General features: G+C 37.0%; 1 protein-coding gene across 1 annotated transcript in view; it reads right to left on the bottom strand.

Moving 5' to 3' along the window:
- The window catches only part of LOC110103390 (translation initiation factor eIF-2B subunit delta-like), a 36,176-nt gene that overhangs the window by 5,350 nt on the left and 4,023 nt on the right, over positions 1–26,803 (bottom strand). The window contains exons 2-6 of the mRNA XM_020832082.2: positions 21,753–21,893; positions 11,216–11,580; positions 3,583–4,327; positions 3,372–3,468; positions 3,235–3,289 (exon numbers count right to left, since the gene is read on the bottom strand). Coding sequence (XP_020687741.1) covers positions 3,235–3,289; positions 3,372–3,468; positions 3,583–4,327; positions 11,216–11,580; positions 21,753–21,893 — 1,403 coding nt within the window. The remainder of the gene's footprint in view (positions 1–3,234; positions 3,290–3,371; positions 3,469–3,582; positions 4,328–11,215; positions 11,581–21,752; positions 21,894–26,803) is intronic.

The raw sequence follows: 26,803 nt of genomic DNA, 5'->3' as shown, positions 1-26,803 counted from the left end.
GATTTCATTGTATAGAGGTTGATTTATTGAGTTGATTCGATTGTTTTATGGATTTCCCTGCTGATAGATATAATTGACTGGAAAGTGCTTTATTGATTGAGATGATTCCCTACTGTAGCATCGTACGTCGTCATTATTGAATCTGTCGTAGTGTCATTGAATATTGTATATTGATGTCGAGTAAATCGTATTGAATAATTGGATTGACTGATTTGCAAGAGTACGTTCTGACATGAGTCCCTTATTGAATTAATTGATGCTATTGATTGCTATTAATTGACACAGACATTCTATTGATTAGACAGATGATATAGATTCAACGAATTGACTAGACGACACGATTGATTGAACTGATAGTATTGATTGATAGACACTGATACGATGGATAGATATTAACTGGAAGCACTTACTGATTTGATTGCTGAGGCGTATTGATTTATCGATGTTTTTACCGCTGTATTGATTATTGACTATTGATTTCTGTACTGCATTGACTACTGATTTGATTTCCGCTGTACAGACTTGATTTCATTGACTATGGATTTCCGCATTTCATAGACTCATTGACCATTGATTGACTTGATTTGATTGACCTGCATATTGATAGCATCGCCGTGCTTTGATTTCAGTTGTAGGCTTTGGTGACCTGCTGGGCTTTGTAAGCTCATTATATGTGGTTGAAAATTTTCAGGTCCGAGCAAGGCAACTGGAATGGAGTTCGATCAGAATGTCAGACAAATCCTTTCACTATTGATATCTGGGGCATCACAAAAAAGGTAGCTCATTATTATTTGGAGCTGGTTCTTTCTCTTCCCCATATTTCCTCTCAATTTCCTCTTGGCTTTTGGTTTCCCGTGCCTTGCCTCTTCTCCTACCCTTTGTCTTTTTGTTTTCTTGTGCTGGGTGATTTCCGTGCTCTGTCCCTTGGGTTTCCAAGAATGGCTGTTGGTTTCCTGTGCTGGGAAGAATTCCCGTGCCTTTGCCCCTTTGGTTTTGCGGTTGGCTTCTCGGTTCCGTGCTGGGCTACTTGGTTCTACGGTTTTCTGCTTGGAACCCGTGGGATTCCTTCTTTGTTTTTGCTGTGTCGTTTGGGGACTGATGTGGTGGCTGTTTGGGGGGAATTCCATGATTTGTCCCTGATTTCTATGCAGTTTTTCTGCTGCAGTTTTTGTTGTTTTGGGACAGATTTCTGGACTGTTTCTGGATAGAAATCTGGACTGAATTTTTGTCCTTTCAATTGCCCCTTTTAATAAGATTAATTAGTAGTTTAAAAGGGCTGTTTGGCTGCCCTCTTTGGTCCTATAAATAGGAGATGTTTGGGATGTTATAAAAAGCTTATGATGTGATTTTTATAAGCCATAACCTGCGGGTTTATTTGGAAAAGCTTACGAGCTTTGTCCAACTTCTCTTCCTCTCCTCCTTGGGAAAGCTTGCGAGCTAGTCCTCCTCCTTCGTCTTGGCTTCTTACCTCCTTCTCTACGCAAGAATCCACCCCACTTGTATCCTTCTTCTCAAAGAAATGCAACTTTAGAAATCTTTGTTTAAGTTTATGTTTGTAAGCGTCAAGAGTTGTAAGGTGTCTAAGTTTGTAAGTCTTTTTATTATATAAAGTTGTGGTTTATCGTATTTGTGTCTTTTGAGTATTTTTGTGTCTTTTTATTATCCTAGGAAGAGTTTTATTTTGCTAAGCAAAAATTTGGGAAGGTGAGTCATAGCAATTGTTGTGTGTGAGTCTAGGTTTCTTTAGGACCTAGGTTGAGTCTTTCTTTCTTGTTGAGTTTTTTTAGAAAAAATGAAAAAAAGACAAAAAGATCAATTCAATCAAAAATGAAAGCAAGCCAGACGATCCTGAAGTCCATCTTTTGATGGACAGATGGATTCCGTCAGTTGGAGATTCAATAAATCCCCTGCAATATGAGCTATACAAACTACAGTCATGGATGCATTTGTGTACGGAGCGGTACATGAAGAAGAAACAACTTTTACAAGATCAGTTTATGCAAGAACGAGAAGAAATTCTAAAAAGGTATGAAGAAAAAATTCAAGAACTGAATACACCGTCTTCACCTCCTCGGAAGAAATCAAAAGGCAACTCATCGGGAGATGAGTTTTTCAGGTAGGAGAGTCTGATGTAGGCAAGAGGGGGTCAAAACAAGTTGGGTTTTATTTTTGGTAAGTTTTAATTTCCTCTACTAGATGTCAGCTCATTAATATCTAGTAGAGTGTCTTAAGCTCTTAAATTGAAGATTTATTAGATTCATTTCCCCTTTTTCTTTGTCTCTTTGGTTTCTTCTTGTGTCTCTTTGGTTTCTCCATTTGTGTCTCTTCTCCTCCCCTATGCCTATTCGTTTTCTTGTGCTGGCTGTTTTCTCGTGCTTGGCCCTTTGGTTCCCGTGGATGGCTGCTGGTTTTCTCGTGCTTGGCCCTTTGGTTCCCACGGCTGGCTGGCTGTTTTCCCGTGCCTTAACCCCTTGTTTCCTGTGCTGTTTTCGGGCCCCTTGCTGGCTGATTTCAGTGGCTGTTTGGGGGGAATTCCATGGGAGTTTATCTTATTTTCTGTGCAGAAAATCAGCAGCAGTTTTTGGAGACTTTTGGCCTTCTAGTTCCCATAATTTAATAGTTTTAATTAATGTTTTAGGTGGCTGTTTGGCTGCCCTCTTTTGGTCTATAAATAGGAGTTGTTTTGGCATAAAAGAGAGAGCTTATGATGTGATTTTCGGAAGCCATAACCTGCGGGTTTATTGTTTGGAAAAGCTTGCGAGCTTTGTCCAACTTCCCTCCTTCCTCTCCTCTTTGAGAAAGCTTGCGAGCTTGTCTCCATTTCTTCTCGGCTTCTAACCTCTTCTTCTACCCGCAAGTTTACACCCCACTTGTATCCTTCTTCTAATAGAATGAAGCTCCTTTAGGTTTGTTTGTGTCCAAGTTCGTAAGGTATTTGTAAGGTGTTGTGTCCAAGTTTGTAATAATCTTTTATCTTATAAAAAGTTTGTTTTTATCTAATTTGTCTAGTTTTTGTAATTTCTTGTAATCTTCTAATATCTAGAATGAGTTTTCTTTTGTGATCGATTACATCAGTTTCTTTGATGAAACTTCGTGTCATATTAAGCTGAATAAGTTTTGTTTTTTTTAAAGCTGAATAAGTTTAAGAAATTAAAAAAAACCTAGTTTATAGGTCAAACATTCATGACAAATATAACAAAAGCAGAACCGCCTGGAGGATTGAATATAACGTACCATTCCATGCTCGGTGACAATCATTGACACATAGTCAGAAGGAGTTGCATCATAACTGTCAAAAAAGCTGAAAATAAGTATCTTCCAGCCAACCCAAAATGACAATTTATCAACCAATAAGATTTCAGCCCGCTTACACAAGATTCAAAAGCTGAAGATTTTCATTATCAGCCCATTTTGCAAGAGGATTCAAATCTTTTCCCCCATGAACGTTTATGATAACATCTGGATCGCCTGTAGAATTAAAAAAAAAAAAAAACTAAAAGATATATCCCCGGTGTTTATTGATAGAACTCAAGTGAATAATTTGAAAAGTCAAGCCTAACGTAAACAAAATTTGAACAGTACCAAGTTCATTAGAGCAAATTGAATCAAGTAGGAACCGTTCATGAAATTTATATGCCTCACAGCATATTAGAACAGGAACTTGGAAAGCATGAGCCACCATTGCAACACAAGCTGTACCAACTCTTGCATAAACTGTTCCATTAGACAGAACCGAAGAAGCCCCGAGGAAAACACGTGTAACGTCATGCATGATGTATGAAATGGCATTTATGTGTGTATAAGTACAGCTGATGCCTTTCATAACCAACTTCCGAAGTAATCTTCGCCCTTCAAACTTAGGCCGAGAATCAACAATTACAATACGAAACTGCTTTCCAAGCTCAAGTGCATGTACGATTATCATTTCCACAACAGTTGAATGTCCATATACAAGGAGTACATCACCATCTCTAATTTTTGCAACAGCATGGCTTATGATAACCTTGTCTGCAACTATTATTTTCTCATTTATAAAACGGTCAATATCTGATATAAGTATATATTTTGCTTCCGATTCAGAAAGGTTATGATGTAACTTTAAAATCCTATTCTTCAAAAACCTGATAGCATTTCCCATGTTTACTGAAAGAGGCCTGCACTCAATTAAAAATGACACATAACTATTAATTTTTGAGATCAAATCTCGAACAACACTTTTCTCTGGTGATATAGAATAATCCATAATAGCCATGCGAAATGCAAGAAGCATTTCCTTACACCGAGCATTGCCACCAGAGGTAGACCCTGAGATATATTGCATACCAACCTGACAAGATTTATGCATATTATCTTACTGGAATTATGTTCATAAGACTGGAAGGAAGTTTTGTATTAGTAATGTGCGACAGAGAAGTTAATTATCACACAGCGCTCGTATATCCCAGTAGAGAGACGGATGGCTATATATATATATATATATATTTCAAAACAAGCAATGATGTTACTGAATATCGATAAAACAAAATTGGGCAACCAGATAACGGAAATATAGCATCACCAGTCCTACAGAAGCATAACAAAGGATGAGGAATGTGTTTCAGGTTATTTCAAGTTTCAGCATAAATACTCTGAAGACTAACGTCAAAATCCAAAAGTTGATTAGACTCTGCATCAACTTTTTATTTATAATGGGATTTGGGGCGAACTCCTTTGGAGGATCTACAATAATGGTTTTGGATGCTAAATAAATTATGTTTTTTTTTCACAGAGTTTTTCCAGTAAGAAGAGGTTTTGGGTTTTTTGATTATAATATATCATCTAAATTTTGTTCTAAATTTTGTGTAAATGCCTATGAGGAAGCCGATACATCCATGTTGACCCCTACATCAAAATACATGTAAAAAGGGGAAAAATTGGCTAATTCAATGACGTGCACGTCGGTGCAGCGTGTCATTTGAATGGACAAACGACCTCTTATTGCCAAATGGGCTGCATCGTTGCAGTCACTAGGGGTGTAAAAAATTGACACGACAAGAAAATCTGACCCAAACCCGACCCCAAATTTTAATGTTAGGGTCGGCCCATTTGAAAAATAGTAGGGGTTGGGTCTCGATTTACAACCCGTTTCAAGTTTTGGGTAGGGTTCGGATAAACCTGACAACCTGATACTAACCCTTGATGACTCGCATATGTATCTGTTGTAGGTCAAGAGCAGCAGGTGGTGTTCACAAGCATTCGGCAATTTGGCAAATGAGGGGTTTGACTCGCAAATGGCAAGTTTCGTATTTGCTCATTTTTAAATTCATTTGTTAACCTGCTTCTTAAGTTAATTTAAAGTTAAAACACGCTCTATTTTGTAAAATGCCCAATAATCTATTAATTAAAATAACTAATTTATGAAGTTGAAAAATAATCATCGTGTGAAATCTGAAGCAAAATGATAAATGTTTGATTTTCATTGCCATTTTTATAATCATAATATATATATAAAATGATGAAATGAAAAATGAATGAATATAAAAAATGAAACTTTTGTGCATATTCGCCGTTGTCGACGTCGACACAATCACCGCTTCATCGCGCAAAGGTATAGCGCCCTAAGCTCAAAATCCCATTCTTGTCGCTTGCGGCATACCGAAAAACCATCCATACAAGCTTTTCTCTAGCTTGGTGGGAGAGAATCCCGTGCGGTGCTTGCAGCAAGACAAGTAAGCCCTGTACACGCTTTTCTCTGGTGTGGCGGGACAAATTTAAGTACCCATGCGCATGCCTCGGTGCTGACAAGGAAAAGAACTGTGCGTTTTAAACAGGTACCCCTAAAGACGCATACACGCATTGCTCTAGCATGGTGTGATCATAGACCACGGCTACGGTGTCGCCCGACACCTACAATACATGCTTTTCTCTAACATGGTAGGAAGACCCAGCTCCTGAAGTTTCCCCTAAAAAGGGGAGATACCGAGAGGCTGCCAGATTTTTTAGTAAACAAGGACCAAATTTTATATAAACACAGGGAACTAAACATGTAAACCGAACCACAGGGGGCTTGAACTTGAATGCAATACAGTAGACTTGAACAAAAAATAACATGAGCAATTTGCACAATAGGGAACCAGACTTGAATAAATGCATAAAACAAATATATAATTCACAAAATGAACAAATAATCAAACACTAAATGAGCTCTGTGATGAACATTCAAATGAACATCAACATGCGAACAAGAACCTATAATAAACATCAATGAACCAGAAATACTCATGATAAATATCAACGAACAAATGAGAAACTTGTATTGAACACAAGTTCAAGCAAATACATCAAGCGATAAAGGAACTCCAATGTACGCAATAAACATGTAATGACAAGTTTATGAGCTAAGCATGAAGATATACATACAATGACTATAGCAACTTCCCTATAGTCAATGCCTATGTACAAGCAAACACATTAAACCTTTGCAAGTAATGAAGTTCAATGAACATGGTGAATTGGCGCATCCGAGGAAGTTCGAAGCACGCTATACTACTCAGCTCTGAATGCTGCTTGGTGGAGAACAAAGATTAAATAATCGACTTGCGACGAGCGTAGTGACATTCATACAATTGGCATTAATCAACATGCAAGAAAACACATCAATTCCTATGGATGATGAAGGTTAACATGGAATGAATATAGTGATTCGCTAGTCAACGTGCATGAAGATATTAGCAATGAATGCAGTTCAATCGGTACTCAATGCTAATCAACATGCAAGTGAATATACTGGTCTCCTATGAACATAAAATCAATATGAAATGAACATACCAATATGTTTGCAAACAACAAAGCCTCTTGTAAATATATATAGAAATGCATTCAATAAATGCTGATGCCTGCCGGCAATGACAAAAGATTTGTCGTATGCACAATAATATTCTACGTGTGGCAGCCAGCAACTGACAGTGAATGCTACAACTCATAGTCAATGATTATCCAATGGAAGGCCAATACACCAATCCCTTGCAAGCAAAAGGTGGTTGATCTGTGATAAGTGCAAACACCCACAAGCCACCGTAGGAGATTCGTAAGTGCACGATAGTCTACTTTCATAAAATGGCACATGACCCAAAATATCATAACGTTATGTTTCACCTGTAAGCAAAAAGCAAAGAATCTATAGTAAAAACTGTGGGTCATTGATGAAATTGAGTATAATAAACCTATAAAGCTAGGCCTTCACACTAGATGTCAACTCGCTTGCAAGTGACAGATGGAAGGCTCCTGATGCACCGTACAGCTCATTTGCAAGCTAAAATACAGTCCCGCAGGCTGAATATTAAAGAAAAAGATAATGATGAGCAGGGGATGATATGAGCTAAACTACACTGACAATGAGCAATAAGTGAAGTACCATGCCACGTCACCGGATCTGTAACACTCATATGAGCAGACAGAAGGCGTTTGTAAATGCTAAAATGAAATCATGCGTACTCGTCAGCAGCAGTCGCTTGTGCAGCTAACCCTATCTGAATATTGCAAAAGCACCATGCCTCATGCATCAAAATGCACGCTAACGCATTCATATACATGAATACACCTACAATATGCAAGATGCATCGTGCAAGCATATTATTCAATGTGCTCAGTATGCCACGCTATGACAGCACATTACGTAGTACGCAATCATTGTCACGATCCGGCCCGGTTAGCTCGTAGATACGAGGCGGGAACGAGATCGGACGCGAAATTCATTTCTCATCAACAATTCCATTCAATTTTTAGCTAAATCAAAATAAATAAAGCACCTCTACAACATTATCATAACACAAGTCTATCAAAATGTACAAGATGGCCATATAAAATGTTTTCTACACAATTTCTGCATGCCATCCAAAATAACAGAAATTAACTACAACATCTACTGATACTAAAGACAGTAAAGGAACCTGTCACCCGGTAAGCGTCGTCTGTAAGTAAACCTCGGGTGATCAGCCATCACCTAAGAGTCGGGTCTCCTGAAAAATTTCCCAAAACTAGGGAATGAGCTACGCTCAGCAGAAAGTTCTAATCCTAAACATGCTCAGTTGACAAATCAATATGCTTTAAGAAGAAAGGGAAATGTTTTTAATGTCTCAATTACATGCTTTAAGAAGAAAGGGGAACATGTGTTTAATGTCTCAATTATGTCCTCATGAAAGGTATGTAAATGTCATATGCATATGTCATAGCTATATCTCATGCATCTTGTTTTACTTATTAAACATATTCAACCGTCCCGGAGTACCGTCTTGTACTGATCAGGTACACATCTTTTGGCCATTTATTTTTCTCAATTGCCCCAAGGGCCATCTGTGCCTTTGGCACCGTCTTTGGTACTCCGTATTCAATCATGCACAATCAATTCGATATTTGTTTCACATGACCATATAATCTTTCCTTCCTTACAAATGTTTGACATAAAGCTTTACACATGAATTTGAAGCATAAAAGAAACAAAATACTATAAAAGGCTTCACAATACAACATGATATAAACATGAAATAACAATTGAACATGTAAGGAAAAGAATTCCTACCTCCAAAAATTTTGAATTCCTCCTCCCTTCCTCTTTAATTATGCTTCTTCTTCTTGCCACCACCTAAAGGAAAATAGTTTAACTTAAACCTTGCCAAAATAAAATTTCTAATTCGTTTAGAAGCTTCCTATAAACCTCCTACACCTATTCTTAAGGTATAACATCATCAACATCTTCAACCTCTCACCAAACTTGATGTTTTTAATAATAAATTTCGGATTTAAATAAAATAAAATATTGGAAAAATAGTTTTCTCTCCAATTTTGACATTAGAGGCCTCTTGAAGCTCTTAGGAACCCAATTAGGGAACATGCAACCTATAAAAACTAGGTTTGAAAAAGAACCTAAACTTTTCCTAATTTTTCCATTCAATTTCGCTCAAAGAAAAATCATAATTTTTATATCAAAAAGCTTCCCTTAAACTCTACTAGTCATTGCTATAAAAATTTCATCAAAATGAGAAACCCTAAAATTCGGATTTCATGATTTGCTTAAAATTTTGACATGTAAGGCAGGGAAAATATAGATCAAAGCAATCTCTAAAGCTTTCCTAAAGAAATTTTCTAAAAAAAACATAAACCCTAAAATTTGCTTCAATGAAAACTCAAGAAATCCTTCATTTCTTTTAAGAAAAACTTACCTCAAGGTTTTCCCTATGCTTTTCCTAAAGATCCCTCGCCGGAATCTCGCCGGCCACCGTCCGGGAAGAAGTTTCCGCCGCCGCCTCCTCTCTCCCGTCGCCCTCTCTCACGCTCGGTCGAACAAAACAAGGGACCGAAATGTTTCGGTCCCTTTGGGCTTATGAGGGGTTTTAGAGAAATAAAAATGTCATTTTATGCATGTGCCCTTCTCTCAATAGATTTTCCTTTAAGTCATGAAGGGCAAAATGGGTAGAAAATGTTAAATTTTACTTAAACCTTCTTCGGCAATTTATAACTCCAAAACCAAGCGAAATTAAGTTCTTTATATCGTTTCGCTCGAAATTTCGAGACGAATCTAACGAAATTTATTTCGTCAAATTCCGACGACGTCGAAATTTCACTTAAGTTCATCGCGGCGCATCGATATGCGTGCGACGCACTCAATTGACGAATTTCGGGTTTTACAATCATATCATGCATATAAAAGATATAACATATAAAATGCATTATGCAAATATACTACACAACATGCTAAATATACTATGTAGCGGTAGCGAGCTACACCAGCATGCAAATACTCCACGCACTACATGAAATTACTAGATTATCATGCGAATATATTATGCAAACAAATGTGCAGCTGCAAAATACCACATACATGCACATCATTCATCATGCACTATGTTAGCCGCTACGCTGAATGTTAACATATCTTGCAAACATGATTAAGCAATGTGCAAGTGAAAATGCCCATATGTATGTATGCATGTAAACATACAAATGTATACGTGAGCATGTAGATCTGCATGTAGACATGCAGATGAAAGTGTAAGAGTGTATGTGAGCATGCAGATATGTCATATGCACTTGCTGATTAGATAACAAAATAATTTTGAACAACTTAGGAGGCTTAACTTGCATCTCATGCCCTAATTAACATTTAGCCTAATATTATTAACCAGTCATCAAACTATTTTAATGACAACAATCATAAGAACTATTTTAATGGCGATAGTCATAACATCATAGTAAGATTTGATAATGAAGGAATTTACAAGCAGACTGACCAATTTTTAAAGTTTAAGAAGTTGGCTCGTAAATATAGATTGAGAGACCTTTACTAGGAACTTTTTTTTAATAGAAACTAAAAAGAGCTAGTTTTCTAGAGATTTAAGCAAAGTTAGGTGTTGCGTAGGAAAGCACCTGTGATTACATGCAACCAATGTAGCAGATTTTGGATAAATCCAAATACTAAAAAGAGTAATACTGCATAAGGATTAGCGGAATGATTTAAGATTGACCAAGACTGCGGCTGGATGGAAGGAACTGGAGCATATGAAATTTCAAAAAATAGTTGATCAAATATGGCAACAGCCATTTAATAGGGACTTTAAAATCTATTTTCTCGTCATTCCGTTAGCTCATTCAAATATGGCTTACGTATTGGGATTAGAAAACTCAGGCCTCGTTTGATTAGGCTTTTTTTCTCCGTTTCCGCTTGAATACGCCGAAATCAATTAGTATTTACTGTTTGGAATCAAAGCTTAACAATAATTCCTTTTTAATAAACATCGTTTTTTCGGCGGTTACAAAATTCTTTTCGTATCTGCTTCTTCGGTCACAAAACGGAGTTTCGAAAGCAAATTATGTCTTTTATAATAAAATCTCAGAAGCAGAACTCCTAAACAAACAATTTAAAATTACTTTCAAGTATTAATAAGCACTTTTAAAAATATTAGTCAAACATATCTCATTATTGAAACTCCATTTTATTGAACGGCTTTTTCTCAACCTCCTTTTCTAAAACTCCTTTTTATGTAAGCATAAACCGAATCAAACGAAGCCTCAAATAGACAAGTATAGCTTATCCTTTATTTAAGCTAGAACAAAGAACTAATACACTGAATCAATACAAGTAATGCGAATTTCATGATCCATTCAAATAATTTGATGATGATTACAAACCCACATAAACAATCAGTTGTTAATTAGCGAGAAAGGCTGAATTATAAAATACCTGATAAACTGAAGGATGTATATGATCAAGATGAAAAAACTTCGACTCAAGATATGGTAGTTGAGACCCATATTCATATTGAGGCAAGTGCCGGAATAACTCAACTCTGTTTCTAGCTTCAAATTGATAAACAACAGCACGTCTTTTAGCCTTTTCAACACGATTTTTATCATCAAACTGAAGGCTGGGATGAGGAAAATCCTTCTTTCTATCTTTATCAAGATTACGGTCAGCCCTTTTCTCAGAAGCCGTGGCCGTATCCTCAGGCCCATCTTTATTTTGAGAATGTGGTCTGGCACCCTTGTCTAGTTTGGCGTTGGTAGGAGCTCCACTGCTAGATGCAGCAGAATGTTTACCTCCTTCACCTGCAATTACTAAAGTTTAAGCAACACGAATGAAGTGAAGTCAAATTTAGAAATGATGAGTTGAGAGAACATACTAGCAACAAAAAAAGGGAGGTAAAATCATTTTTAAAAACAAATATATATAGTCTGCACCAAAAGGATGACATGGTGTTTATATCTTGTACACTTTATATAAGGCTAATTTACTGTATACCAGGAAAATTGGACGCACACAATTTTATCCAGTAGATATGACAATTTTCTTCAACTAGACCTTAAATTTCTCAACAATATATGATGCAGAATGGCTAGAATGTCCTCAACGTGGCTTAGGAGGAAATGAAATTTGAATTATAGAAATGCAGGTGAACAAGGCTGCATACGGAGATGACTTCCTACACCTTATATGGGCAGTTTCATCATGCGCTAAATACATCTATTTAACAAAATGAGAGATGAATAAATTTATGTTGGATGGTCCGACCATTTACATGTCTAATACAGTAAGGAAAATAGAAGAGAGGTGCTTTGCGATGCTGATGCTTTCTATTTTCTATTGAAAGTTATAAAAACAAGCTTAATGCAGATAGTAACATTACTAGACACTTTGATGCGGACATCGGTACGAAGATTTGGCGTATCTATCACAGGAGGCGTCGTAAATCGATGGCTATCATTTAAACCTTCAATTATGAATTATTTTTCTGAATTTTAGTTCTAAATTAATGTATTTCCTGTTTTACACCTAGGATAGTTTATTTGAGTGTTGTGGCCCAAGGGGCAATTTTGTAATTTCGATTTTTCTCATATTGGGGCCTATAAATAAGGGCCTTAAGCTATTGTAAGGGATGATGAATTATTGATATCAAAAATTGTTTTCCACACTTGTGTTCTTCTTGTGAGAGAGCGTTAGTGAGATTCTTATGAGAGGAATCGAAGTCTTCACCAGCCGCAGGATGGGTCCGGGCTCGTGAATTGAAGTCCCTAGGAGAAGGGCAAAGCATCACCCGTCAGTCTACGGAAGAGTCCAAAGGCTCGCGGTCTTTATCCTGTATTTTTCGTTTAATTTCTCTCTTTCGTTTTTATCTTCGATCTTCTATTTTGGTTTTTGTTTTCTTTGTTCCGTCTTTGTATTCCTCGTCGTATTGCTCCTCGTAGTCATCTTTTCCTCCTCCCTCAAATTCACGGCCAAACACCCCTTTGGATGCCGCCGGCCCAATCTCTAGCCGCCGGCCACCATCCACCACCTCATCCCAATTGAAATCCTTGCCTAATTTGGGTGGACATATTGTGGGCTGATTTCAAATTCAAACTCATGTATTTTGAAATTCAAAATCGTTCTTAATTCATGAAAACTATTTTTGGAAAGTTTCCATTTTTAAACCCGATTTGAATTTCTAATTCGAAAGGGATTTAATTGGTTCTTTCCTTAATTCCCTTACATTAAGCAAATTCCATTAAGTCCTTAATTTAAATTCATTTGAATTCTAAATACAATTGAATTTTAAATTCAAATCTGGGAACATTAAATCACCTCATTAACTCCTCTTGTTTGGCCGAATTTTCCTCAAGGCAATATTTCTAAATCCCTTCCTCACTTATTTGGCTGACATTTACATCTCCCGTAACTCCTAAATTAATTCCCACATCTAAGGAATTAATTAAGGAATTCTCAAATCTTTCGTAACTCCTCCCGCCACCCTCTCAATCCCGTCAGCTGGGAAACAGGAGCCTCAATCCAATTCAATCCCGTGAGCTTCTTCACGTAACAGCTTAGGATTTTAATTTTATTTCCTAAATTACCTTTCAGCTCACCGCCTCCCCTTTAGTGGATTTGCTCAAAATCTATTCACGGGAGAAGGCAGATTTGGGGAAAGAAATTAATGGGCTAACGTGCTGTTAGCCGAAGCATTCAAGGCCTCCCTTTGGTTACTCCTCTCCCCACTTATTCTCTTCCCAATCAAGCTGAATTCTCCCTGGACTACTTCCTATCAGATTTCTCTCAGATTTTTATTCAAAAATCGAAGTCATGTTTCAGATTTTTGAAAGGGTTGTTTTGTTCTTCCCCCAATTGCAAGAGAAACAAGCTCCCGTTCTACATCACACTTACCTAGTCTCTACTATGCTGTCAACAAGAAGATGTTGCAAATATGGCCTAAGAACAGAACCTACTCAGGAGTAGGAGTATCAATTAGAAGAATTTCTATCACTCATCTGTATAGATCTAGAAATCATTCATGACACTAAATAAAATGTCACACCCCATTTTCATCCCTTTTTAGACAATCCTGAGGCGTAACAGAAGTGGACAATATGGAGGAAAATAATCCTCACCACACATTCCTATTATAAATCGATAGGATCAGATAAGTGAAAATAATCTAACCTTATCATCCAAAATTCTACATGACATGTAACAATGTCCAACAAAACCATCATAAGCATTCAGTGGAAGCTTTCATAAACTGTCAAATTAAATACAGAGCATCTAATTTCCAAATAAATTCGTACATACCCAATATCTTGATTTACATCATCATATATACCTTTTACAATTTCTAACATCATATATCCAACATAACTACTCCTCGAATCCCTTTTCTTTTCTTGAAAACTTAACAGCCCCATTAATGAGCTGCAATCTTAGTGAGATAAACAATTCTAGCATAAAGTCAAATATATAAGGAAAGGATATAAAAATGCTGCTCATATGTGATGTAAGAATCATCCCTATTTTCAATTATCAATAATAAGCTTCATAAATTAGATATTAATTTAACACATGAGTTATTAGTTATTATATGGAAAACTAAATTAGAAATAATTAGTATAACTATTGTATAAACATCAAACTAATATTATTTTTTATTTTCACTCTTTTACTCATTCTTAATAATCAAAACATAAGAAATGGCGTATCATGCTTATGGCTTCGCCCTTTGCATCAACTTCCCCCTAATAAATGTTGGGTTAATCAACTCTCCATTATCAAGGGTTAGAATTTCCTTTTTATTATCATGATAAAGGTTGGGTTAACAAACTCTCCAGTATGAACCATCAAAAATTCCTTTTTTCATTCATCTTTTCTACATAAAGCCTGGGCTAACTAACCCTTCAGTTTTTTTTTTCCAAGAATCATCTCTTCCTGCACAGGTCATTAAAATCAACCCACCTAATTCATATAATATGGCCTTTCATAAAATCCTTGAATTTCATTATAAATATTTTAATCATTTTCATTTCTTGGCATTGACATAAATATTTATTCATTTCATAATTTGTACATACATGATAAATATGATACCATAAAAATGCCCATTTGTGCATTATATGTCATTTCGTAGTCTTAGACTTACAATTAATGATGATTAACTTGAAATCATATAAATCATATGGCATGTATAAATTCTTAATATGCATTAATCTCTCTTATGCTCTTGGATATTTTTAGCATGCTCATTATGCAAGAATTTTTATAAATGCAATCATAAGCTATCATCATAGTTGATGGGAATCATAAAATGTGTAAACTTAAATCTTAGAAATCATTTAAGCGTTATATTAGAAGTAGAGTATCTCACTTTAACAATTGTGTATTCTCCTCAATGGATTCCTTATTTATCTTTCCAAAACCTCGACCATTCGTAAACAACCTAAAATAATTATTTAATCAATTTGTAATATTTCCCGAATTCAATAATCCGATTTGACAAAAAAATATCTCTAAAATAGCATTTTTATCTCGAAATGCCTTCCTCTCATTCAAATCTTTTAACGCTTACAACATGAACTAAACTTGATTTGAAGAAATGATAGAAAACCATAAATTTCTAACCTAGCTTTTCTATCTTTCTTTTTATTTTCGTCCCTACCCTTTTCTTTGTTTTTCTCCTCTTGCTACACTACCAGCCCCACCACTTCTCTGTTTTTCTCCCATTGCTACAGTACCCACCAGCCTTCCCTCTCCATTTAGCCAGCCCTACAGCCAACTCTAGCTCCTGTAGGTCTCAGTTAGGGAGATTTGGTGAAGGAAAGGATAAGGATATTAGGATATATGCCTTAAATCCACCGCCACAGCTTTTGCGGTGTTAAAACTTAAGAATACTGTACAGTATGCTACAGTAAATTGCTTACCTGCTACATTAACGTTAAATTTTAAACTTGGGAAAATGATTCAAATGTTACGTAATTTCATACCCTAATATAAGTATGCTATTTATATATAAATCTTCATATCAAAATGATTAAAACAAAATATAGAATTAGACAAAAATGATTTCAATGAATTTCAAAATGTATGAAAAGTGAGGTCGAGAAATTTTCTTCTTTTTTTTTTTGGAAAAATCGGTTATGACAATTCTCCCTTCTAAGAATTTTATTCTCAAAATTCCTTTCATAACCATTCAAATAAATGGGGAAATCATTATCTCATTTCTTCTTTTTTTTCACAGGATGCTTCATTTTCTGCTTTGTCTCTGCCGCACCTTAACATGCAGATATTGCCTACTTTTTATTCTTTTAACATCAATTTTAAATATCTTTTCAGGCTCCTCAATATATATAAGATCTTCTGTACTCCAATTACTTTAAGTGAGATTCTTTGTTGTGCATTGGAAATCCATTTTATGTATCAGATAAATCAGCTGGTAGTGCTAATATATAGGCAACTTTACAAATATTTTCAATAATCTGAAATGGTCATGTAAATCATGGACTCAATTTGTATCCTTGACCAAATCTGGCAACACATTTCATAGACTTGACTTTCATAAATATAAAATCACCAACTTTAAATTCTATTATTTGGTGATTAGGGTTATTGTATTTATGTTAATGATCCTATGTAGCTTTTTATTCTTGTTCGCTCAAGAAAAATGGTGCTAGGCACGAACCCGTCTTTTCAGGCTTAGGATTCCATTTTCCTTAAGATAGATTGATTTTTAATTAACCAGATTTTCCCCGATGATTGTATCAAGATTTATTTAACTATGGGTCCTTACTTCCTATGAGTGGAAGCCCCCTCATAATTAATTACCTCATCCACCTCTTGGAAGAATACTCTCGATTAAGGATGAATCAATTTAGCATAGCTTCAAAATTTTTAAGTTTTAATCTCATTTATAGGAGGAATAGAAGTAGACTCGATCAAGATCTCATAATTCTATCATCCCAGGAGTACTGTAGGTTGCAATCTATCAATGTTAATGTATCATTGATTGTAACATCTAGGGAATCTGATTAGCAGTCATGAGTTGCCTCCTCTCAAAAATCTGGAGTAAACTAAAGTGGTTAGATATTTGATTTAGTTTTGGGGTCTATATCTATTAGAATGCCCGTTAGTTTATTTAGTTTGGAGTTTATGGCTCCTTTTAGGAGTTTCCCAGTAGTTTGGATCAATGTTTAAAATTGCGTATTCGGGTATTGAGGCGTAAGCTTCAAAATCAAAAGATTACGTAAACATAAAATAATAAATTTTTTATATACTAATGAGTGAATAATATAAAACATAAAAAAGCATAAGATATGAAGTGAAATCAAAATATCCCAATAATAAGACAACAACATGAAATATAGTTCAACTCAAAATTCTATATTTCCCAAATTCTAGTATTCTTTTTATTAACATATAATTCCAATTTCAAAAAATAAATAGCAATGACATATCACATAAAAACTCACAAGTCATCAGCATTGTCATCACTAAGGGGTTCTTCATTTGAATCATCATTATGATGAACTGTTCTCTCCCCTTCCTCCTCTCCTATAGAGTTCAATGTCGGGCATTTACTTCAAGATTTATGTAAGTTTTAATATATATAGTGTGAGGCGTAAGCCTCATGCCAGTGAGGCGAGGCGGGCCTCAACCAAGTTGAGGCGTAAGCCTCATAAAAAAAACTCGAGGCGTAAGCATCGAGGCATTTTTTACTGGAATTGCGCAAAGGCGGGCCTCAAGGCGAGCCTCATATTGCGCAATTTTAAACCATGGTTTGGATTAAGAAGAGGCTTACACCTCCACATAAGAGTTGCCCGAAGATTTAGTTTAGTTTGGGGCTTACGACTCTGCTTAAGAGTTGCCCATATATTTAATTTAAGTTGGGGCTTACGACTTCACTTAGAATTTGCCTAATAGTAGTTTAGGATGGGGCTTATGGCTTAACTTAGAAATTGCCCATATATTTGATTTAGGTTGGGGGCTTACGGCTTCACTTAGAAGTTGCACATATATTTGATTTAGGTCGAGGCTTACCACTTCAGTTAGAAGTTTCTCAAATAGTAGGTCTTATTGTTTCCATTGGAAGTTGCCTGAACAGTAAGTCTTACGGCTTCCATTGGAAGATGCTTGTAGATTTTAATTTTAGAATAGTTGTTTTACTTAGAAGCTCCCTCAACAACTTAATTTAAGTAGGTCTTATTGTTTCTATTGGAAGTTGCCTGGTTTGATTTAGGGTTTTTCCACTTCACTTAAAAACTTCCCTAACAAATTAGTTAAAATAGGTCTTACTGTTTCCAATGAAAGTTGTCTGTGGGTTTAGTTTAAGGGTTTCTTACTTCACTTAGAAGTTCCCCTAACGGGTCAATTAGATTAGGATTTACTACTTCATTTAGAAGTTACCCATTAGGGTAAATTTGAAAGCAGCTGCTTAGTTTCTATCCAACCCTTTTGCTTTTTTGCTTCAGTACTTTTCCTTTTCTTGTTTTAGTTGCAGTATTTGACTTTTCTTTCTTTAGCACAACACACAGGTTGGATCTTGTTTGAGTTTGTTTTGCTTTATTTGAAAAAGTCTCAAATAAAATGATAATTAAGTGTAATTATTTTATGATATGAAACGAATAAAGAAAAAGAAGATTTTGCATATTGTTTTTATTGCCTTGAGTTATTGTAATTTAGAAACATGTTTTACTCACTGAGTTGTAGCTTACTGTTAGTTGCTCTAATTTTTCTTTCAGGTAAGTTTAATATAAACAAAATGAGTAGAAGAGGTGGAAATATATATTGTAGACATGAGACACGGAATGAAAGGTAATTGAATGATTTTGTATAAATTTATGTTCTCATTTAAAGTTTTAGTGGCTCTTTCAAAGTTTATTGAGATAGTTTTAGATGAATTGAAAATTTAATTTACCATCCAACCGTTTGTTTCCGCCTCATTAATTCGAGCTTATCGGGTCGGGTCGTGACAAGAGAGGTATCAGAGCATAATGAAGTATCATAGGAATGGGAATCGTAATGAAAAAGTCATAGGAATGATTTGTGAACTTATTTGAGAAGAATTTAAATATTTGATTAGGTAAGGCCTTTAAGAGACTGAAAAAGGTCATGACTACAGTACCGATTTTAACTCTACCAGATTTAAGTCAGATCTTTATGGTTGAGGCGGATGCATCAGGATATGGGTTGGGGCCCGTGCTCATGCTAAATCACAAACCCATAGCTTACTTCAGCCAAGTGTTGACACTCAGAGCTAGGTTGAAGTCAATCTATGAGATGGAATTAATGAATATTGTGTTAGCCATTCAAAAGTGATGATCATGCTTGTTCGGACGACATTTCATTGTCAAGACGGATCAAAGGACTTTGAAGTTCCTTTTGGAAGAGAGGATGATGACGAAGGAGCATCAGAGATTGTTATCAAAGCTATTAGGCTATGATTTTGAGATTCACTATAGGCCCTGATTAGAGAACAAAGCAGCGGATGCCTTGTCCAAATGCATGAGAGAACTCCAAGAGTTGGTTATGTCGATACCACTGATGCTAGAATGGGGACCATCAAAGAGGAGAGTATGCATGATGAGGAGTTGGGAAAAATTAAAGCAGATGTTCTGAAGGATGAGACTAGTCACCTAAGTTAATCTTTGGAGGGGGAAAGACTATTGTACCAGGGAAGGATTGAGATGCCTAGGACCTCAGTTCATATCCCATAATTACTGCAAGAGTTCCATGAGAGAGCGTTGTTGAAAGTCACTCAGGTGCACAAAAGACATACATGAGATTGGAAGCAGAGCTATATTGGAGGGAATGCACAAGGATATGGAAGAAATGGTGGCTAGATGTGAGGTGTACCATAGGAATAAGTACATGGCCATGGCTCCTGGGGGGTTACTCCAACCCCTAGCTATACCTGACAGGGTGTGGGAGGAGGTCACAATTGACTTTATTGATGAGCTACCACGATTGAAAGGGTTTACGATGATTCTGGTGGTTGACAGATTGAGCAATTATGCTCACTTCATTCCCCTACAATTTTATTACACGGCAGTAACAATAGAGATCACATTTATCAGAGAGGTGATTAGGCAACATGAGATATCAGAGTCTATATTATCTTATAGAGATAAAGTATTTCTAAATCATTTTTGGAGTGCATTATTCAGGCTATAGGGGATAACATTGAAGAGGAGCACCGCTTATCACCCTCCGACTTACGGGCAGACAAAGATAGTGAACCGGAGCTTGGAGACATACCTGTGATGTTTTGCTTTAGAAACACCTAGGGTATGGGCTAAGTGGCTGGCATGGGCAGAATATTGGTACAACACTTCATACCATTCAGCCTCCCAAATGACCCCTTTTAAGGTGTTGTACGGGAGAGACCCTCCACATTTGATACATGTGAGGCAAGGCCGCACACCTGTATCTTTAGTAGAGCAGTACTTGGAGGAACAAGATAGGGTGCTAGAGGAGCTAAGAAGATATCTGTTAAGGGCTTAGCAAATTATGGAGAAGCGGGTGGATGAGTATAGGAATGACATCTAATTTGTCATTGGGGATAGGGTGTTCCTAAAGCTGTGACCCTACAAGCGGCGGACAGTAGCCAACAAAAGGAATGAAAAGCTTGCCCTGAGAAACTTTGGCTCTTATGAGGTGTTGAAGAGAATTGGAGCAGTGGCATATCCCTTGAAGTTACCCTCGACCGCTTCCATATACCCCGTGTTCCACGTATCATAGATGAGGAGAGCGATGGGGGATCATGCAGCTAGTTTAGAATTACCAGGGCCGCTAACAGAGGATCTAGAGATGGTTTTGGAACTACTAGAGCTTCATGGCGTACAACAGGGAGAGGGAGAGCCCAAGGAAGTGTTGGTTAAAAGGAAGAATATACCTGATTATGATGACACATGGGAGCCATATGAGGGTGAAACATTAGTTTTCATCCTTCCACATTGAAGACCATGTGGCTCTTTGGGAGGAGAGTATTGATAGGCCAGTCCCGAGACTGGCTGGACCAATCCAACCAAGATTGGTCCAAATGTTTAGGAGGCAGAACAAGGGTTCTGGCCCCTCCTTTGTCGCCTAGGTTTGTGGGGTCCACAAGTTTAATTAGGGAGGGATTTAAGGGGAGGGTTAGGAGGGAAAATTCAAATAGGAAGGGTAGTTTTGGGATTTTACTTAATTATTGTATGCTTAAGTAGGTTTTGGAGGTTAGGGTTAGATCTTATCTCTGATTTTTTACTGAAATTAGGGTTCTTGAGTTCTTGAGCGGACTCTAGTGGCGTCTAGAGATTTGGGAGAGATGGATTTTCCTCTCCAATAGAAGATCCATTGTATCTTATTGTTTTTCTTCATCTGATATCAATTAAAAAGCTCAATTTCTAATTTTTCCTCCAAATATTGGCGATTTCTTCTTTTACCAATTACTGAAATTAAATTTCAGCAAGTAAATTTCTAATTTTCTACGAGCGTTTCCTAACAACAATCTCATTCACATAAGAAAAGAACAAATGAATGGATGCATCAACACGCCTAAGGTTAGCCGATGCTGCAAATTGGCAACATCAAACAGCATTTGAATGTTTTGAAATCATTGTGAAACTGTTTGCAACACACATAAAGAAAGAAAAAATTGATAGAACAGATGGAAATCAGTAAGTAAAAAAACATGTATTTCTCATCAAAGAGTAAACATTTCATTTCTTACCAGAATGTGAGTGGATATTTCTGCTTTCAAAACTTAAAAAAAAATACACATTTATGTAGCCACAGGCCTTTTTTCTCTGCTCTAGAGAGTCCACTATTAACTAGTTTGTAAGGTGTTTTAAGAAATAGAGCCAGTATTTGAGACTACACTATGGATGACCAACAATTGGTAGTGACATCACCAAATTTAATACAAAAAAGAGCAAGCATATTCAGTGTTAAGGAAATAATTAACAAAAAGGTGACCGGTTATTGAAATAATTAACAAAAAGGTTACCAGCCGCCTTGGCTGCTGATTTTGCAGCACGTTGAGCTTCCTGAAGGGCACGCCTTTCCGCTTTAGTTGTCTTCTGTTTCTGAGATCTCGCAGGTCCAACCCTTTCATTTTGTGATTCTATGAAAGTCCCTCCATCCTTTGCTGCAGAAAATTAGTTCCCTTATTAGAATTTCAACCAGTTGCATTTATGCAAGATGATTAAAACGAAGAAGTCACTCAACGGTACTAACACAGCTCAACTTGACCTGTTCGTTGAGAGCTTAGGCTTCCAACTAAGAGGTCTTGAGTTCGAGTCTTTGTGTATGCGTTGTGTGTGTGAGTTTGCCTTAAGTGGCCTAAATGTCCCCAAAAAAAAAAACTCAACGGTACTGATAAGGACATCGAAGATCAACGACTACGATCATGTCTATTTATTTTCATGTATTTTATTTGTTATTTGTACTTTTCCATTTCTACCCTCACTTGAGGGCTTTGTTTTATGTTTGTTCTAGGGACAATTGTGTCTTTTTTATTTTCCTTCATGTATTTGGCTATTTAAGCCCTCCTCTTCCTCTTGGAAAGGGATGATGATTATTGTTAATGAAAATTTTGGTTTTAGATCTCTTTGTGAGTTCTCAAGTGAGGAAAGCCTATGAGAGGCTCAAAGCAATACCCAACAGCCCCTTGGTGGATCTCTTGGTTTTCTACCCAATAATTTTTCTTCTTCTCTCCATTTCCTTAGTTCTCTTCGTGAGTTCTTGAGGGGAATTTCGTGGATCTCTGTGTGAGTTCTGGCATTTTTACAATCTCCCTTTGAGATATCGAAGAAGAGATGCGTGAGGTTAGAAAATTCCGAATTTTCTCCACAATTTTCATCCTGCTTCCAGGCTCTGGAATCCCCTCCCCATTTCCTCCTTGCCACCGGCTCTGTTGGTCCGGCCAGAAAATTGGCCGCCGGCCAATTGCTCCCTCCCGCTATTAGTCCCTCAGCCGACCCTCACTCCCCTCCCCCAGCAACCACCCGTGGCCCCTAGCCCACCGCCCAGCACCTACCTTGCCGCCGGCTCCCCTCCTTGGACCCAAGTCTGTTTGAATTTCAAATCCATATTTAATTCAATTTTCTAATTTGTCTTCATCTATTTATGATAGACATTTAAGGGGATTAATGCTCCTTTTGAAATTCAAATTCTATTCCCTCTTAATAAATCAATTTTGAGAGTTACTTAAGAAATAATCAAATCTGAAATTATAATTTCAGATTTGATTGGGAATTAATTACTCAAACGTGGGCCCCACCTTTTAAATTCCAAGCCTCTCTCTCCTTGCTCTATGGCCGGCCACCATTACCCATTAAGTCTCTCTCCAATTACATTAATTGCCTCCCATCAATTCCCCTAATTCCTCACTAAACCGCCACCCAACTTTCCTTTGGAAATTAATTTGATTTTCAAATTAGTTTCCCCTCTCCACGTCTCCTCACTAGAGCTCAATTTTAGAAATCTGAAATTGTATTTCTCCTGAAGCTTTTCTCTCCTACCCGAGCTCCCTTCTAGACTTCATTTGTTTTCTCCAACTAAGTCCCTCTTCCAACGTCAGCAAGCTGACATTGTTTCAGATTTGAAATCAATCCCCCTTCTTCCTCCACGGGTTACTCTTCCAAACCCTTCCCGTGACTGCTGAACATAGAACCTCCTGGAGTTATGTTGCTGTCTAGAAGAATCCTTAAAGCTTTTACAGATTTTCTGGCATTTCCACCTGCTGTCCACTGCTTGGGAAAGTTCCAGATTGCTGTCCTCTGTCCAAGAATGCCCAAATCAGCAACAAAGTTATCCCGGGAGACCACGTGGCTGCTGTCCTGAATTTCTGCACCACTTCCCGGGTGTTCCTTAGTGCGAGGAGGTTCGGGGTTGCTTCCCACTTCATTCCCAACTACAAATAGCTTTGCCGGAGCGCGTATCTCTCTTGTCTTTGGGTAAATTCGACACCCGACTCTCTATCTTCATAGTTGCATCCTTGAATGTGAATTTATTATCTTCATGAAGGTCGTATTAATGCTTCTCCGCTAAAGCCTAGTATTTAGAAGAGTTGTGTGAGGGACCTTTCATAGACTAATCTTATTGTAAGTATTGGAATCTATTGTTGGAACTATCCATGTATGCAATGTTGGATTAATCAGGCTATCTTTTTTAACTCAACTTCTATTCATGTGAATTAACCTAAGCTGAGTACCACTTAATATTTATCTTATCGTTCAATTCCGCATAAGATCTTGCTTATTATTACCTCTAAATCTAAGCGTGCAAATTTCTTTAAGCAAATCACTTTCGCATGGATATGTTTCACATCAGGTACTATCTGCCATGAGAAAATCAAAGATAATTAAATAATAATAATAAAATGTAATAAGATCGATTATATTATATGGATCCATGTCTTGGAAATAAATAAGCCCTTACAGCCAACTGCCTGTGGAAAAAAAAAGAATAGTAAGATGGTTATTTAAGATTATGAATGATAGATGGAGAAATGATTATATTAAAGAGATGGTGGGAATCGTATATATTGATGATAAAATAGTAAAAATAAATTAGGTGGTTTGAGCATGCACAAAGAATGGTAGAAAATGTAGTAATAAAACAAATAGATAGAATTGATGTGGGGAGATTAGTAAAGAATGATAAATTAGAGGCTCCATGGTTTGAAGTTGTGCAAAAATACTATATCTGAATACATTAAACACCACGTCAGTTGTTCAACTGAAATGAATAGACAATGGGATTAACCAACTCAATATAATTGGATTAAGCTAATGATGATGATAATTAGAATGAAAAAAAATTTCTAAATAGAACAAACCTTCAAAATAATGTTTTCAATGGAAAAAGGAAAGCAAGAAGGGCTTTATTAAACCAGTAATAAATCAGCATATACACTTGAACGGCCTTCAATCAACTCCAATCCCAAAAAGAAAGTTCAACATGAAAATTCTTAGTGTATAAGTGGCGGACAACTTCCTCAATCATCCCCATGCATCCATGAGCATGAAAGTGTTTGGTTTTTAAAGGATATAGATACATTTATGTTTTGGACATATTCAGCCTCCCGTGCATTATATCAAACAAAGTAGCACATTAAGAGGCAGCATAGTGTGCAATAAGCTATTTGTTTCATGTTTTGTTTTAGATTTGCATGAGGCTTGAAATTCATTTTTATCATAAACATATGCAGGACGCTTGAAGATGCTTGAAGATGCTTGAAGATGTTGATTAATGCAGCAAGAGAGCCATGACCACTTAAATCCATGCAGTAAAATTTCAAGCAAGAAAAAAGTATATCTGCTTATGAAGATTATGTGCCTAATGCCTCTAACGCATACAAAAAATCACTCACTGGCATTAATAAATAAACTAAGCATGCATTTTGAGCTTATGTTTCATCAAAGATGATATTCCATTGGTTTTTACATAATGAGCAACAACTTCGCTGTTCCAGCTATTTAAGGTTAGAACTCCCTTCCTTGAATGTCCAACATTTAAAGCGAAATCTTTAAAGGAATTCAAAATGCCACTACAAAATTATGGGAGACGGGTGCTACAGAAATCTTTAGGGGAAACTAGAGAAGGCTAAAGAAGAATTTCAAGGTGAAAGAGCTCACATATGCATTAGTCAACAACTATGTGTTGACCTCTAAACATATTCCACAATCAATCGAGTGCATCGAGAAAAGCGACTATCATATGTATCGCTTATCACGAGCATCGGGACACCTCGATCGCTATCAAAAATGGCTCAAAATATTATCCGATCGTGAAAGATATCACACTGATGCGCTCAGGACACTAAATTTGCCAAAGAAGAGTCATTCATGTGTAAATCAATCCGAAATGAAGAATGTAATTTGTTGGCAAGCGCGACGCTATCAAAAACTACCCAAATGACCTCTGATTGTCAAACGAACCGCGTCAATGCGATCGGAGCATCAAATTTACCCAAGCAGGGGCCCCTCATAATTGAATTGATAAACATTATCAAAATAGACTATTAACACACGCCACAATGCGTGACATTACCCAAACTTCATCCGTTTGCAAAACAGACTTTGTCATTAATTCGGAGTGTAGAAAATACCCAAAAATGACTGGAATATTGCCTAGATGTTTGCATGAGCATAAATGCAAAATCAGCATGGATTTTGAGATGATGATGCACAAATCAAGGCATATGAAATACAAGAAAATCTTGGGGGTCAATTTACCCTTTTTTATCACTCTAATTAAATTTATACTTTAAAATTAAATAAAATAAAATTTTATACTTTAATATATCCTATCCTTGCTATCCTGCTCGAAATCCCGCTCAAATCCCCGTAATGTGGTTGCTCAAATCCCTGCAGTTCGACAGTTCGACGTCAAATTCAGTCGCCCATCCTCGCATGCACAATTCCTCTCCATTTCACGCACACAACCGGATCATTTCCCTCATTCAAGCTCTCCCATCTCCCTCTGACTCTCATTCTTTGTATTCCACACCCAGCAGCCGCTCTCCTTGACTTTACCAATAGAACCCAACAGCAAATCCGGACCACACCCACTTATGTTTGCACGACTCCGATGCACGATAGAGCTCAACCCCATGTCAAGCCTCTCTACTTGTGCAATCCAACAGACCGGCTAAACTCTTTCACGCACTCTGGTGTGCATGACCTGTCGTTCCTCCTCTCCCCTCTCATGTGAAATCCAACTCTTCGAATCTATTCGCACCAGACAGGAGCAGCAGCCTCCCAACTGACCCCATCCCTGTTGTTCACACACGAACCTGCTATGTGCCCAATTTCATTCCCTTCTGCACCTAGCCGCATGACCCTGTTGTGTCGAACTCCTTGTACTTGAATCCCCAGCCTCACAACTCCTACTCAAGCCCTGAGCCCCTGACCATAGTAGTCTCTCCCAGCTCTTCCATCACTGCAGCTCCTCTTTCTTCTCACACTAGCCTTATCCTCCCATAACCAACTTCTTCTCAGCCCCCTATTCGCAAACCCAAACTTAATCTATCTTCCCTACAATCTCCACTCC

Source organism: Dendrobium catenatum, unplaced genomic scaffold, assembly GCF_001605985.2.
Source record: "Dendrobium catenatum unplaced genomic scaffold, ASM160598v2 fragScaff_scaffold_1056, whole genome shotgun sequence".
Taxonomy (NCBI): domain Eukaryota; kingdom Viridiplantae; phylum Streptophyta; class Magnoliopsida; order Asparagales; family Orchidaceae; genus Dendrobium; species Dendrobium catenatum.
Note: the sequence above shows the minus strand (reverse complement) of the source record. Positions and strands in the feature narration are given on the sequence as shown.